Source organism: Chaetura pelagica, unplaced genomic scaffold (assembly GCF_000747805.2).
Source record: "Chaetura pelagica isolate M959 unplaced genomic scaffold, ChaPel_1.0 scaffold83, whole genome shotgun sequence".
NCBI lineage: Eukaryota > Metazoa > Chordata > Aves > Apodiformes > Apodidae > Chaetura > Chaetura pelagica.
In genome coordinates, this window is record NW_009952893.1 from 6,919,815 (window position 1) to 6,937,169 (window position 17,355).

At 38.8% G+C, this 17,355-nt stretch overlaps 2 protein-coding genes across 2 annotated transcripts in view; both read left to right on the forward strand.

Annotated features, from left to right (window-relative positions):
- Positions 1 to 2,388, forward strand: part of TMEM70 (transmembrane protein 70) — a 6,100-nt gene extending 3,712 nt beyond the window's left edge. The window contains exons 3-4 of the mRNA XM_009995608.1: positions 383 to 494; positions 1,940 to 2,388. Coding sequence (XP_009993910.1) covers positions 383 to 494; positions 1,940 to 2,388 — 561 coding nt within the window. The remainder of the gene's footprint in view (positions 1 to 382; positions 495 to 1,939) is intronic.
- A 7,979-nt stretch (positions 2,389 to 10,367) lies between these two features.
- LY96 (lymphocyte antigen 96) lies at positions 10,368 to 16,113 on the forward strand. The gene is made up of 5 exons (XM_009995578.1): positions 10,368 to 10,461; positions 12,232 to 12,321; positions 13,032 to 13,160; positions 14,105 to 14,157; positions 16,012 to 16,113. Exons 1-5 carry the CDS (start codon positions 10,368 to 10,370, stop codon positions 16,111 to 16,113), a joined length of 468 nt encoding a protein of 155 aa, XP_009993880.1.
- The last annotated feature ends 1,242 nt before the right edge of the window (positions 16,114 to 17,355 follow it).

Consider the following 17,355-nt stretch of genomic DNA (forward strand, 5'->3'; position numbering starts at 1 on the left):
GGGGCAGGGATGGGGGGGGCGGTGGTCCCGGGATTCGCGGCTCTGAGGGAGCGGAGTCGCCGCTCGGGGCGTGGGAGCTGAGAGCAACGGGAGCCGTGGCGAGGGCGCGGAGGGGCTCCCTGCGAAGGGTTTGTGAAAAGAGTCGCGAAGCTTAACGTTGGTCAGTGGCTTTGCAAGTGTTCGGCGCTGATTTGAGCAATCAGACAATGTATTAGTTGGCGTCTGTGATGTGCTTTGTACTGCAGCGCTGACTTTGATCCCTAATTGGAGATGCTGTGAATAGGTTCAGGGGAAAGGACAAGCTTCGTGCGTGTCTGTATCTATATAAAAAGTGCAGACCAGTACTGATGTTGCCTGGCCGTGTGCTGCTTTCGCCTTCCAGGTTACTTCTTTTCGAGGAGTAGCTGTTCGCAGCCTCTGCACATCCTCCTCTCATGATCACCCAGAACATGGAAGATTAGTTTACAAAGGAAATTTGGCAAGGGCAGTGTTAGGTATGTGACTTGAAGTGGTTTGTATTGCCTTTTTTTTAAATTTTATTTTTATTTATTTATTTAACAGTGTTTAAGAACTTCAAAATGCAACGTTATAAAAGTGAATGTTGCCCTTTGCAGCTCTGCTAAAACTTGGATCCTCTGTGCAGCAGAAAGAGTGGTAGTGGTCCTTGCACTTAATGTCTACAGGGAGTTCTGTGGATACTGTGCACCTTTGTGACTCCTCAGGCTGCTTCTGGTTCTCTTGCAGCCTTCAGACTAAAATACCCAACCCAACAACAAACAAAGACTAGCTGTAACTGCTGTGTACATTCTTCATGCTTTTAGATGTTACTGAAATGTCTCTGATACTGTGATGAAACGCACTATCAGTATTGAGACTTTGTTGATGTTTCATTGGCCAGGTAATGTTACAAAGACCTAATGAAAAGTAATCCATTGGAGTTTTTCTGAAACTCATTTTTGAAATGTGTCTTCAAGAATGAGGAAGTATGCCTCATTGTAATTAATTACCACAGCATTTTAGAATACTGGTTTTCATGGGTCCTTAAGGACAGTGAGTGATCCAGAACGCTTGCCACAGTCTTTCAAGCTGCATGCAAAATGGCTGTGGAGTACTTGTTAATACTGAATAACTTGGGGTTTGCAAGTTATGCATGGCAGGGGACCAAGCAAGTTTCCTTGTAATGCACACTGAATGTCAACATTAGTTGCTGAAGAGCTTCAGGGAGACCTTATTACAATGTTCCAATACGTAAAAGATGGCTACCAAGAAGATGGAGACTCCTTATTTACAAGGGGTCACATGGAAAAGACAAGGGGTAATGGGCACAAGTTGCTCCCAGGTGAGATTCTGATTGGACATGAGGTAAATTTTTCACCATGAGGCAAATCAAACATTGGAATAGTCTCTCAAGGGAAGTGGTAGATTCCCCCACATTGGGCAGTTTTAAGTCCTCAGCTTGACAGGGTGCTGAGCCATCTCATATAAACTATAGTATTACCTAGAAAGGTTGGACCAGGTGATCCTTGGGGTCTCTTCCAACCTGACATTCTATGATTCTATGAAAATTCCTAGCCATATCTCTGGTGATTATCACTGTGTGTGTCCATGACTGGAGTCAAGTTCCTTTTGAAATCAGTTTCCTGCCTGTAAAGTGAAAACTCCATCATAGCTAGTACCTGGCTGCACCACAGAAATACAGCCAGCTGCCAGCTTTGAAGAATCCAACACAAACATATAAACAAAACAGCGGTGGCAAGAAGAGTGGGTTGAACGTCCAATAGTTGCTTCATGAGGTCCAAAACAAAAAGAAAATACGGATTTTCAGTACCTTCAGCTATTCAAGTAATGCCATCAAAATATAGTAGCAGAATGTATGTAATTCTTGAGAAAATTTTGCTCAGAAGTATTAACCTTCATCTTTTTGTTCTATTTTATGTAGGCGTGAAGTTTTTCTCCTACTCCACCAGCATATTCAACCTTTTCATGATGCCCTACATTATGCTCAAAACTGGGATTGGGTTTGAAAGCCTGTTCCTACAAGCTGCCTTTTACGGGTTGATCGGGTTTTTTACATTCATCACACCAGTTACTTTGCACATCCTCACCAAGGGCTACGTGGTTCGGCTCTATTACAAAGATGAGGTGGACAGGTACACGGCCATTACGTACAATGCCATCTTGACAGAAAAAGCAACTGTTTTCCATCAGAAAGACGTGAAGATTCCAGACATCACCAAGATGTTCACAACGTTTTACGCCAAAACAAAATCGATGCTTGTTAATCCAACGCTTTTCCCGAATCCTCAGGATTATCACCATCTCATGGGCTATGACAAATCCTTGTATTTTAATTTAGAGGAGGAAAAGGAAGATGGTGAAAGAAAATAATTTGAAGATAACGAATGTCACTGTCATTGATTGTGATGCAGTGCTAGATATGTGAAAGAATGTGAAGTTCTATTACATTTTCTTAAGTATCAGGTATCTCAAGTTCCCCAAACTCATTTTGGAATGTATAAAAAACCTTTTTTTTTTTTTTCCCTAAATAATTGTAAACAACGTGACGGTTTCTTCAGAAGCATAGTAAAGAAAAAGATGCCTAGATCTGTCTTGTGTTTGTTCTTGGCTTGGTCTTTGTTGTTAATTATCCAGGAGAACTGTAAAATGCATAGGCTGTGAGGCACTCTCACCATTTCCTATTCCAATTGAACCATTCATTTTTAAAAAATCATCAATATTCATTACCTGTCAATTGCATACTTAAGTTTTTGAACCTCGCACATTAACTGTACTGAATCCAAAAAGACTGGGCTTTTTCATCAGTGCTGCTGGTGATATAAAGGGAATGGAAATGGGTTTTCATTCCCTTTGTGAGAGCATCAGTGGCCAGGAGGAGTCTTCAGAAAGCAGACAGATGTGCTTGCTGGTTGGTGTTGCAGCTTCCTTCTAGAGGCCTGCAGGCCTCTGGAGAAGACAGAGTGGATGTGCTGCAATAATCTCTAGCTACTGATGGCTACTAAATGGTCTATTAAGGTAGAGGCCCAGCCCAAGAAACCCTGTCCCAGAAGTGGAGAACAAGAAGCCTCTTAGGTTGGCAAGGGGGAAGCACCTTAGAATAAGATTTGCTCTGTGAATATCCCATTGAAAACGTGCTTTACTTGAACTAACCTAAAGAAAATACTAGTTCGAGTGGACTTTCTCAGCACTTCTGTAAGGTGAGGAAGCAAAAGGCAATCTCCTGTAGAGAGAACTGTTTGGTTCTTGTGCCTTAAATAAAATGTACCTCTTGATTTTTAGCACTGCAAAAAAAAGCCACCTTTTTGCTCAAGTAAAAAGAGGATTAGACTTTTTTGTGTGTGTGGCTAGACTGGTTCTACATTCTGAGTATACAGAAATTTGCTTGAAATGTTTTGAGCCCAAGGAGAGGTTTGTCACAAACTGATGGATACTTGTTTGCAAATAACAAAGGGCCTAAATATTTTAAGTCTTAAAAATAAGGGAATTAAAAAAATAATGAAATTAATCCTTTTGTATTAGTACTTTTAAAGTAAGTAAATCTGATTCTTACTACTAATTAAGTCACCCTGATACTGCAAATAAAGAAAAAAAATATAGCTGCCTTTACAGATGTTTCCTAACTTCTGGCCTAGGAAAAAAAAATATTAGAAGTCTAAATATCTTCCAAGACTATTACTTCATTTTCCTGTTTTAAGATGACATTGTAGATCATATTGATACACTGGCGATGGTTTTAGGTACTTGCCGAGTACTTGAAAAGCAAATCTTCCCATCGAGATGTTTTTGAAGCAACTCTTTTGTATTGGTGCAAGTATAATTTGACAAGCCTGGTCTAGCCCGTTAAGCCAATATCACTACATAGGTGAGCAATAATATATTTTAAAAATGTTCATAAATGAACAAGCAATTCTGATCACCTAGTTGTACTAGTTATTCTTATTGAAAGGATGTTTTAAACTTCATTAAAAACATTTCCATTCTTTCCATGTCTGATGTGTTCATTCTCTTCTTGTGCTTGTGGATAGAGTGTAACTTCATCTTTAAATGCCAAATGCAGGGAGAACAGGAAACAGAGTTTGCAAGAGAAGGTAAAGGAAAGGCTCCAAAATTATAATTACATACCCCTTGGACAATATAAACATCTTTAGCTTTTTTTTTCAGACTGCAGAAGATTTTCACTGTTAAATTTGAGATTTGGCTAAATCAGATTTAAAAAGCAATAGTGAGAAATTTGCATCTCAGAGGCTAAGATTCTCAGAAGTATGGAAGTCAAACATTAGTCCTTGTATCTCTTTGTCTTCTTGCAGTGAGATGCAATGTAATGTAGTAGGTGGCTTTACAACACATAGATGATTTAAAAAGAAAAAAAATCCAGACTTCTACCACAAGATAGATGATCACAGATTATTAGGGGTTGGAAGGGACCTCCAAAGATCAAGTCCAACCCCTCTGCCAGAGCAGGACAAAAAAAAAAACAAACAAAAGAAAAACAACCAAACCAAACAACAGAACAAAACAAACCAAAAACCAACCAAGGAACAACAACAAAACAAAACAAAAAAACCCAAAAAAACCCCCCAACAAACCACACTAGGGCAGATCACTAAGAAAGGAGTCCAGACAGGTCTTGAAAGTCTCCAGAGAAGGAGACTCCACAACCTCTCTGAGGAGCCTGTTCCAGTGCTCTGTAACCCTCACAGTAAATAAGTTCTTCCTCATGTTGAAGTGGAACTTCCTGTGCTCGAGTTTGTGTCCATCGTCCCTTGTCCTGCCTCAGGGCAGCAGTTAAAAAAGGTTGTCCCTGCCTTCTTGACGCTCAGCCTTCATGTATTTATAGACATTAATTAGATGCCCTCTCAGTCTTCTCCTCCCTAGACTGAAAAGCCCCAGGTCTCTTAGCCTTTCCTCATAAGGCAGATGTTCCAGTCCCTTAATAATCCTCGTAGCCCTCCGTTGGACTCTCTCAAGTAGATCCCTGTCCCTCTCTAACTGGAGAGGTCAGAACTGATAATTATTCTGGCCACAATGTAGTCTCGGAAGAGTGTTATACTTCCAGTGTACAACTTGAAAATAATGATAATTCCATAGCATCCTTTTATATTAAAAAAAGCGAAGACCAAATTTACCAGGGATGCACAATATTCTACCTGCTTCTACTGTGTTTGCTGCTAACTTGGCAAAGTCAGTTTGGGAAACGACCAAGTTGTAAATCTTAAAATCATAGTACTTTTTATGGCTGCCAAACAAGTCTGCCTCTGGCCCCAACCCTGTTAGCGTTTGCACCTCTGCCTGTCCTTGTGCATAATCCCAGGTTTCTCAGATTTGGCTTTTTTACAATTTCTGCTTACAGTGTGTACTTGCACATACGTGACTGGTTTAGATCCCTGGAGCTTGTTGAGAGCAGTAAAGACAAGCATTCAAACAACTGTAGTTTGTTCTTCACATGATAAACAAAATAAAGGAATGGAAATGTAATCCAAAAAGACATCTAGATGAGTTTCTCTACTCTAGATGACTCCAGATGAGTTTCCCTACTTTGGGTTCTGAAGAGTCTGTCATAATATCTCATAATGCACTGAGTGAATTTCCACGTAGGAAACTCTGAAATGCTTGGGGTCCTTTTAAGCCAGGAAATGTGCTGAAAACAAAACAGGCCTTCCTGCTGCCAACAAATCATGCAAGACAACTGACTATAGTGTGTGTGTTTCAATAAACTGAGATTGTTATTATGTCATTCCCAATGCCTGATTACATTTTGATGTTTAAACATCAGCTCCACGTCCTTCACATTCCTATTAATTTTGTGAGCTGCTGTTTTCTTCTTTTATTTTCCCTTTTTTTTTTTCTTGAAGGTTTTTTTGTGTTTGTTTTGTTTGTTTTTTTTCTTGAGTTTTACACACTTGGTGAAAACCTGTTTTCATTGCAGAAGCATTTGTACCTGTTATTTTTGGTAGTTGTTGGTGTTTCTTTGGATATAGGTAACTTGTGTATGACATGGATAAATTTGTAAGACCTAGAGAATGCGCTCATACATGTGGGTGGAGATTCTGAAGGAAATTCTGAGGTAGAAGCCAAATCTTCCAAAACACAGGATCTACAAGGTGTCTTACTTGCAAGGCTACGCCTACTACGAAAGATGCCAAATCCTACAGCCTTCCCAGTACCAACCAATCACTTGTCTCAGGCAGTGGGGTCTTGCATCTTACTCTGGTACTGGTTTAACTCAGTCTGATGTGAAGAGCAGGAAAGAATGAAATTAATCAAGCCTCTTTTCAAGAAATCTTTAAAGCTCTGAGGTACTTCACACTCTTAACCACACTCTTTAGAATCCAAAGGCAGCAACTTGTTTCACTGGATCTTGTCTGATTACAAACAAAAGGCATTGCATTGGCAAAGATGAAGAAAAGCTGCGTAGATTTTTGCAGGAAATTCTGTTTATGCTGTAAAAATTAAGAACATGCATATGAATTACTATACTATAATTGCTCAGTATAACTTAATAGGTGGAAACTTTGTAAGCTGCTGTAATTTGTTTGCCCTGGAGCTCTGTGGTCATACCATGAATTTCTTCGTGCTCCCACGTACAGCACAGCCTGCTGCAGCCTCCCTGAGAAACGGGACAAGTGTGCTAGCTAGGAGTTGGATCCACTCTAATAAGATTATCCCACAGCTATACAGACCTCTGCAAGCAGCTATTTTAAGCAGGGAAGAACAGAGAACAAGACAAATGGCTGCAAAACATGTTCAGCTGTCTCAATTTCTGGAATACCATGGTGGACAATGTTGCTGTGGTGTGTTTTCTGTCAGCCTCAGGTAGGACACAGCGCTTTCTTCTCCCTTCACCCTCTGCTTTCTCTTCTTGTTGCCAACCTTAATGATTTAATGTATACTTTAGAGTACAACTATAAGCTTTATTCCTAAACTTGGCTTGGAAAGAATAAACCATAAGCCTACTGGCAACAGACAGAATTATCTCCAACATAATTGTTTCCACAGGATACCACCTGGTGTGTATTGCTTCACTTTAATAGACGCATATGGATTTATGTGTTATATTCAAATCGAACCACTAAGCCAAAGTGCATACAGCATTTTAAAAAAATAAATAAATAAAAATATATATTCAGAATAATGCACATCACTTCTTCTTTTTTTTTTCCACAACTATTTGCTTTTTTATTCAACTGCTATCCACTCCCCACTGCATATGTGCTGGTATGCTGCTCTTGGGTCAGACTCTCCTGGCATCCTCAAGGAATTAATCAGCTGTATGGAGAGGGACTGAATCTTCTAGCTCTTCCTAACATCCCTGGGCTTGACTTTCTGCTTCTACTACAAACATTGTCAAAGACAGGATGAGAGGATTTGAGAAAAGAGATTTACCCATGAATTGCTACAATTTTCTGCTATTTATGTTGGTAGTTGATTGCTGAGTATGTGTGTGTGTGGGGGGGGGTGTTGGGTTTTGTTTCTTTTTTGTTTGTTTGTTTGTTTTTTGTGAATACGTGCCTTATTGCTCATCTGTAAATATCTCCCATTTATATTGGAGTGTCTTCAGCAGCAACCCTGAACCCAGGACCACAAACAATAAACATGACTTCTTCCAGCTGCAAGTTCTTCAAGAACTGTCAAAAATGGTTCTGCAAGTAAAATTAAATTATTATTGCCTCTTTCCTTATTGAATACATGTGTTTAACATCTTAAAAGAGTTTTCCATTAACATGAGGTTTTGATACATACCAAACACTAGGACATAATTTTTAATTCTGGCTAACACTTTGAAATGGAGTATTTTGCTCTGCTGTACTCATAGGCTGTTATTTATTCTTCTGTGAAGGGTTATTATTATAATGTATGTTATACATCTTTGCTGAGGGAGATTTCAGTGACTTGTAACTGCTTATCTGGGCAAACTACTCATCTTCAGCCAACAATGCAAATGCAAAGTGATTATTTTGAAAAGCAATTGCAAGTAAATTAGGCATTTTTTTAGATGTATTGAGAAAGCAGCTAAAATGCTCATAAATTAGTTTAAGGATTTTAACCACAAATCAATGAGGAGGCTTGGGGTTAAACTTCTACTTTCAGTGTCTCAGATATAGACAAAATGAAAATTCATAGGTACGAAGTAATACATTCTCTAGACTTGGCTTTATTTTCTGTACTGTTAACTGGGTATGAGAGTTGGTCTCTTTTAAATGTAGTTGGAAAGGATTTCAGAATAAGTGAAGCAAATTGTCACAAACTCCAGTGAAGTAACACTGTTGTGTAGCTCTTCCCACTTTTTATTCTTTTCATGTTCTTTCTGGATCAGAGTATGTAAGGAAACTATTACAGTAAAGAAGGACTATTCAGTAAAAATTAAATACATAGAAGTTTTTATCCTTCCTCTCCATTGCCCTCCACACAGACCAGAAAGGGACAGAGCAGACTCCTCACAGCCATAATGAAATCATTCAGGGCTTCAGTGAGCATCACCAGAGGTCAACTATATGAACGGCATTGATATGGGAATCAAAAGCCACAGGCATCTAAAACTGAATTTGCTGAAAATGTTTTAAAATTAGTGAAGTCATTTTGATTTAAGGGCAATTCAATGAGACATAATGGTCAAGATTGTAGACTTCATAATCACTGCCATACATGGTATTTTAGCCCTGATACCAGTAGCACTTATTGCTCCTATTTTGCCTTTAGCCATCCAGATCCTTTTAAAATGTAACCTAGTTATGCTGATTATTTTAAAGCATTGGAATAGTCTTGACTTGTCCAATACAAGTGCAATAAGGAACAGGAGGGGAGAGGTTTCCCCATGTGTCTGTCTGTCTAAGCCACCAGGGGGAACTCACTCCTCATCTATGCCATTACTGCAGCGTGTATCTGAAAACACTTTGTTCTTGAACCAGGGCTTGAAAGTCACAGAGTTCAGCAGAGAGCTTGTCTTCATTTATGTTAAAAAGAGCTTTTGTATAAAACCTTGTAAATCTGCAATGCTCTTTTCCAGTCTGCCCATGAGTACAGTGATGGTACAAGTACAAAATAGTTGTTTAGTGGCTGCTTCATTACTCCTTAGTGGCTGTCTCATTACTTCTTTTGTTTTTCCAACTATTTCAGCCTTCCTGATTTATTTTAAGTTAACTACGTATTTTACAATTTTAAAGAAAAGTCTGACCATCTTGAAACACCTGTATAATTGTGATGATCACAAATGGTCTCTATGTTTTATAGCATCCTATTAAACAGCAGGAACAAGTTGTGTGTGATGTTTGTACCTTGGAGATCTGTCAGGAAGGTTGTATAATAGACAGTTTTCAACATCCCAAGGCAAAACTGGGCTCCAAACACATCTCCAGTTGTGACAAGTAGATTTTGTGTTCTAAGAGGAACACATCAGTCAATATTTTAACAGCTTTTGTGATTAACTGTCTCGTGGTTGTTGTTTACCTGGACCCATGCTTGAGCTCTGTACCAGAACAACAGCCAGTGGCAGGGCTCTGTGCTCCTGGGCAAATGGTGCAGCGCAGCTTCTCCAGCGAAGACTGCAGGGAAGAGCACAGAAGAAGGTCATGGAGGGAGGCTGGGAAGCAGATGTGGGACTCATTAGTTGTCATTTTATGTATTTTTAAGATTGTTTTCACTAAGAGTATAACTGTGATAGATGCAGTAGCTGAGATAGATGAGCAGAACATTAATGCTTCTACTCAGTAAGACATCAAATGGCTGCATTCAGCTCCCATCCTCACCTCCATTTGGAAATACCTCATCCAGTTACGCTCCTGCAGAATTTCAGCATGTTGTGAAAGCACAGTGAGCTTTGTAAAAAAGTAATTCTGAATATCTGAGAGAGTTATTAACAGCTATGTCAATAAAGGAGCGGACATAGTGAATACCATATCAGTAAAAGAGTGGACTAAGTTTTAATCATTTGTGGCTTTTTCTCTTCTTTATTGTGTACAGGAAATTCTGTGAGTGTTTGAAATTATGCCTTAACAAATGTTACGTCTGATGAGTCAACTAAACTTGCCCTTTACATGCTTCTGGTAATCACAATTTTAGTTCTCCTCACTTCCCTATTTCACACAGTTTTCTCTTTCATTTTTCACTTGCAGTTTGAGCTGCGTTGTCTGGGGAAATGTAACAACAAAAGCAGGAATTCTTTTTCTTCACACGATTCATGATGATGATAACTGATCGTGCTGCAATTGGATTAATTAAGGTTGTAGAACATTTGACAGAATAACCAAATATTCCCTAAAGGCATGTGACTGAGGTTGACTGTGCTGAATTTTGGTTCCTCCTTCCCCAAAATGAAGTTTTCTTCCATCCAATACTGAGCGAAATAAGTAACTATGCTTGGACTTCTTTTTTTGGTTTTATTCACCCCTGGAGTCAGTGAATCTCTTTGTGTGTCATCAGATCTAGAAATGTCATACACTTTTTGTGGTAAGTAAAAAATAGCTTATTACTTTCTTACTGGCATTGCACAATAATTACTGTATTCTGACAACATTTGTGCTTTCTTTCAAATGTGTTTCTTTGATGAATATAGGGAAAAAAGTTATACCTGAGCATATTTATGTTATTGTCATATTTAAGAAATATATTGCCTAGTTGTAAATATTACCACAATGCTGGCTGTAGCAGCTGAGACAGAAGTTTACTGCCAAGTAATGCAGGCATGTTTTGATTTAGGAAAAAGATAAGGGATTTAGACTTGTTTTAAAAGGCTTGTGTTGTATCCATACTGATTTAGCCAATATATTACAAAGCAGAGATTTAAGTATATGGAAAAAAAGGGAAAATGTGATATTCTACTAGGCTGGAGGGTCAGTCAGACTCTGGGACAACGTAGCGTGTCCCTTGTCATGTCTGTGTTGTGGGCCATGGGATTTATGTAGTTCACTGAGTGTTTTTGTCGATTCTGCAACAATTTGGCACCCACCTGATGCCTGTGTTGAAAAGGCTTAGTGCGCCAGAAGATGGGCTTTTGAGGAGATATTTCACAAGGAAAGGCCTATGTCTTTCAAAAATCTGTGTGCATTACAAGAGTATATCACCTGCAAAATAGCTATGTAAACTGAGGCACAGGAGAGGATGCTTCTTTCTGGTACTTTTCTTTACATTAAAACTCATGTTAAAAATTTAACCAGGGTAAAACTGGCTGTACTTAAGCTGACAGACAAAACTGTGGTGAGTTTTGCTTCCTGTTTTTTCTGTCGTAATTTCCTGTGTGTAGTTGTACCCAAGATGCCAAACGGACTGCCAGTTACCAACAGCTAGACAGTTTTCCTTTGCATATGCCTTGCTGTAACCCCCAAAACACATTACAGAACCCTTGGCTGTAGGTCACCCTGTCATCCTGTTTGCTGGCTGGATCACCCAGCATGGGGATCATCCCTTCCCCACCTTGCCTCCAGCCCCACAGCAAGCAGGGCCCTTCTTCAGTGTCTGGGGAGGGAAGAAGCAAGTTGAACTGACCAAGACTTCTTACCTAAAATAATAATGATAATAATAATAACAACAACAACAATAAAAAATGCTTACTGGAAATCTTTCTTAATGCTATCACTGAACTATTTATTTATTTATTTATTTATTAAAGAAAACCTGAAATATCTGCTAATGGGTTCCAAATTTGTATAGCTACAGGTTGTATGATGCTTTATCACACTGGTGCTGACACTGTGCATTGGACAATGTTAGGTGGATCACTCACAAAAGTAAATCTACTCAAAGGCTCATTTACATTATCCTGGAAAATGTGCTGGTACATTAAAAAGATTTTTAGCTGTTGTCAGCAAGTTAATATAAATTCCAGGGTTTGCATAAGCAGGGATATTTTCGGTAGAGGACCGTGCTGGCTTGATGCTAATAAAAAGTTTGTGTAAATTCAAAGGAGAAATAAAGGTAGTTTTGCCTCTGAATTTTGTGTGCAGAATATTGTCAACCAAATAATTGACTTTTCTTGCTTCTTAAGGAAATACTGGTTTTGTCCTCTAAGCATAGAAATAATTAACAACATAAACCACATATTTAATATTTAGTATTTACTATTGACATTTCTATTATACAATCTTACAGTACATACCTTTTATACCTTTTATATTTTAAAATGTGTATGTGTTTATTGTGAGTATATCTATGTATCTTTTTATTATTTTCCTGTAGAAGCCTATTCACAATAACAATATTAAAAACTTCTTTATCCTGTAGATTCCATGGCTCATGCTTTCATGATTAACCTGACACCTTGCAACATCATTAACACATCTGTATGGAAAGCTGTTCTTTCCTGGATTCCAAGTAAGTCCCTCTTAACTAGACAATTATAATATGCAAATGCAAAAACCTCTGAATACAAGCAAAAAGGTGACACTTTATCCTGAATGTCAATTAGTTTTGAAGATCAAGTGCTGTGATTAAAAATTGAATAGATAAATTACAGTGATGGACATAAATGGTGATTTGTGGAAATAAGAGTGTTGAGTTTTACTCCTTTGAGCAGTTACCAAAGCTCCACAAGCTAACTGGCACTGTACAAGCAGATCTGGGACAGTTTAGGTGCATGTCTGGAAGAAGAAGACAAGTTTTTACAGCACACTAAAATACAAAGATAACTTTATTATGGCGTTCAGGAGAGCTTGTTTGCAACACCTGCTCGACACTACAGATGTGGGTCCTCTCAGAGTCCTCATCTCAGCATTTATTTGGGTTAGCTGTGGAGATGAGCGAACCCTGTTATCTTTGCAGAAGAAATTAAAACAGATTTTGAAACTGTTCACTCCAATATTTTTTTAAAAATAGGCTTTTTATTAAAAGCCATTTTTTTTTGTTTGTTTCTGGAAATAACATTGTTTTTAATGTATGTTTTTGTGTTCATTTTGGGGGGAGTCTTTAAAAAAAAACCACAACGTATTTCAGAGAAAAATAGTTTTTATTTAAATAGTGTGTCTGCATACGTGTTTTAGCCCCCCCACCAGCTACCTTTTTCTTACTTGCAATGTCTGAACCAGGAAGTGACATCAGCTTTTTGAAGATTGTCTTCAACGTCTGGTACAACGGTGCCAAAGCTTTACACTGGAAAGAAGTTCTTTGCAGCGGAGCCGATGACAAATACTCGGTGTGTGGAGCATTGAAAGGAGGTCAGTGTGGAAAATACTTGGTGACTTTCCCTTGCCTGGCAGGTTCTCTCCACAGCAGGGCCATATCCTGCCAGCCCTTCTTCACCATTAAGCAGATTTCTTTAATGACTCTTTGACCAACCCATGCAGACAGGTTTTTCTCTCTGCAATCTAGAGCAATTCACCTTGCTTGGTGGGCAGCAGGCTTCAGAGCAGGCAATTCTCCAGTGCCAGAACAAAACAGACAGTTTCCAAAGTCTATGCTGTAACATACTTGTACTGCAGTTTTTCTCTCTGTAAATTAGGATGACTAATATCCTTCATCTCATTATGACACTTTCATTTTTAACATCTCTAAAATGACATGGAGAGGCTACATTTGACTGGACTGTAGAGAAAACTTGAGAGGAACTGGGGGTGCTACTAATACCCAAAACACAGTTTATTTAAATAAGTATCTGGATTAGTTTTTAAAGAGGTTCTCTACACGCATGTATAATGCTTTTTTTATTAAAGAAGTCAGTCAAGTTGTAGGGCTAAATAACAGTAACATGACAAAGGACAGATCCAGAGAATTCAGGCAGGGTGTCAGACTAAAGGCCAAAGAGACCTGTAAAGAAGTAAAAATGCACAGTCCTTGTTTTCCTTTATTTAAAAATAAGTATTAGCCTTCTTCAGTTTTCATTCAGCTAAACTACTATTACAAGTTAAATTATTTGGATTCTCACAGTAGGATGGGTCTGTAGGAGATGTTGCAGGAGCATTGTGGTTAATTATTTTCTAACATGCTTTACACAAATAGGCAGAACTCTGGGAGACAAAGCAGGTGAAAGCTTTATCATTGGAAAAGTAAATGGCATTGGCACTGCTACTGAGAGATATGTCATATAACTTTGAAGTTATTTAGGAAGTGTGATCAATGGCTTTATGGTTAAATAACCATTTGTGTTATGTCTGTTTTACAGAAACGATAGCAACAACATTTGACATCAAGGGTGCAAGAATAAAGTTCCCAAAGGTACTTTTCAGCATTTTATATATAATAAACTACAATAGTAAAATTACATACATACATGTATATATTTTTGAAAAGAGATCTTCACCCAAATTTTAGAAAACAGCAACAGAAAATGTCAGAAAATTTTCTTGTGCTTGAAGTGATAACTCCAGAATGGTAGCATCTCTGAAATGCTAGATATTCTGAGCTTATTATTCCTCTATTATCCATTCCTTATTTTATACAAGAAAAGACCAGAGAAAAGTTAACGTCACCTTAATAAACCCATTTTTGTTTGGTAAGTTATTGTGTTTCTTTTTACCTGTTTGAGTAAATCTATCCATATTCTTTATGCCCATTTCGTTCTGTTTTATGTTCTCTTCACACACTGGCCTGTTCCTCCTTTAAACTCTTTTCAAAGATTTGAAGAGGGATAACAATAAGCAAAAGTAAAAGCAGTGCTGCAGCCTTAAACCAGGAGTAGCATCAGTCTTCAGTTTAGCTCACTCTCATCCCACACCTGCCTCATCAGCTGCCTGAGCCTTCCCAACAAACTTTCTGTCCCTATTAATCCCTACAAATATCACTATGGAGCTCCTACTGGTACAAAATCTCCAGCCTCCCCTTAACTCAGAGCTCATGGGCCTCTAACACTGTTTAACTCCATCCAGCCCAGCATCTCTTCTAGCTCCAGAGCTTGTAATAGACAGGAATGTCCTCTGCTGTAAGCAGTTCTCCTACAGATGAAGTGCTTATGGCAGAGCCCACACTGCCCAGTGGGACTCTTGACACACCAGGAGCTAAATCTAACCACAGCCTGTAAACTAGAAACTCTTAAAAGCCTCCCAATCCTTACATTAGTCCTGAGAGCCCTTCAGCTCCCAAGTACTTGTCCCCAGTTTGCTGTACCAGACAAGGAAGGTGACAGATGTCAAAGAAAGTAGGGTAAGACCTGGGTTCAGTAGAGGCCACCGAGTTATCCTCTGTCCTGCTGCCTGCAAAAGGCTGTCTGTGTGAGGGTGTGAAGAAGGGGAACTAGACAACTGCTAAACTGGGGGCGATGCTGCTTTATGGATCAAACTGTTGGATGTGGATGAGCTGAGTCTGAATGCTGAGCTGATGCGAGGACTGGAATTGTTTACAGCAGTGTGCACAGCAGGAAGCCTGGCTGACTTGGAGCTGTGCTTACAGCTAAGTTTCAGATAAGCAGTATCCTGCTAGTCAGGGAGCAGATGCTCCATGCTGGGAGCTGAGCTGGGCCCTGACAGCATGACTGAAGTAGGCAGCTTGAGACCTCACGCCAGGACTGAAGAATGACTACAACCCTCTTCTCACACGGATCCCTCCTCTCACTCCCCCCTCTCTAGCATACTTAATCCTAATCTTGACATGATGTCCAAAGTCAGGACAAACTTTTTGCCACCAGTAGTAGTATGAGGTAGCTTTAGCTTTCACCAAGCAAATGTCAGATGTATTCACATGATACATTCACTGTAAGTTGATGACTTTGGTAAACTCCGCTGAGGCTGAACATCAGTTAATATCCAGTACATCTTAATAGCTGAAAACAAAAATATTAACTGTCTTACATTAAATATTAACTTTCTGGTTTGAAAGAGGACCCTGAGAAGTACAAGCTGGACAACAGTCTACTGCTGTTCCTTACAACCCTGGTCATGATAAGAAAGTTGAGCACTGTTTTTTTATGTACCCATAGATCTGAATATACCCATGATAACAGCCCCTGATGGCAATAGTTCTTTTTCAGTTCTAACAGAAATCACCAGAACAATTCCAGACAGCTACTTAGACAAGAGTGGGCAGCATTGTGCACTAATTTTCTTTTTTTTTTTTTTTTTTCCTTGTTTCTTTTATGGCAATTATAATATTATTGTACAAGCATTCTCTGATGATTCTGAAAATAACAGAATTATATGCTTGAATATCACCATGATAGTAACCCAAGATGCTTTCTGAATGCACCAAATGTTTCAAATAATTCCAGAACACAGAGGTGACTTCTGCAGACAACTGGAATCCAAGCTGTGAAATAATAAGCACACTGATTTTCCTGAGGTAGAATACATCATGCACTGTCTGGAAAGCTACATGATGGATAATCTTATCTGTTAATAGCACTGCTGGAATCAGATGCTCAGTCAACTTGCACAAATCTCTGGGAATGAGGTATCCTGATTAACCCACAGAATAACCCTGTCTGGTTTTCAGGCTGAGGATGGCACTTCAGTGCTGTGCCCTGAGTTATGAAAGAGATGATTCCCTTAGACTGAACTAAACTAATACAAGAAGTTTTGAAGTGCGAGAGTCAGAAGTTCACCACTACTCAATGTAAAATAAAACATCATGTGAATCTGGGAACCCTGTTGTGGTTTGGTTGGTTGGGTTTGGGTTTTTTGTTTGGTTTGCTTTGGGTTTGGATTTGTTTTGCTTGGTTTTCTTATGTTTTTAACAAGAAAACTTATTTGCACAATCAATTTGAGAAACACCCTTTACTCTCATTTTATTTTCTGATTATCTTTAGATCTTTCCTAATGTTTGTATCCACTTGCACCGAGCTGAACCAGAGAAGTAAAAACTGGTTAAGTGGTACTAGCTGATGTGAACAACATAAAAAGTGGAACGTGTTTCCACTTACACTGGTATGATACAGCTGAATTTAGCAATCCAGAGCTGTAACTGCAACCCCACAGCATGTTTTAAGCTCTTGCTCATAGTCCAACATAGTCCATGTTTTTCTCATTTCAAATAATATTATTGGTCTATGGAACAGTCTTACTCTGTACCCATTTCACAGTGTCCAGCAACCACCAGGTGAAGCCTCAAAACAGTGTTTATTGACAACGCGTTCGGAGATTTTTGCTGGCCTGACTTACTTGGGGTATTAGAAGAAATGTGTGTGTTTTTTTTATTAAGGCAAATACCACATGCTGCAGAGACTAACAGCTCCGGGAAATCAAAGACATGAATGTGCTCTATTTTTCACAGGCACACATTTTTATGTCTTATAGATGTTTCAAAAATTTACAGTATAAGTAAAGGTAGAAATAGAATGTCTGTATCTAAATATGGACATTTACAAATAAACATATATATTCAGTAGCTTGCATTGCAGACTTTTATAGTGTACGTCTTCAGCTGGAGGGTTATGATTACACATGCCAGCAGATAGGATTGCAAGGCAGAAAGCAGGAGCCACAA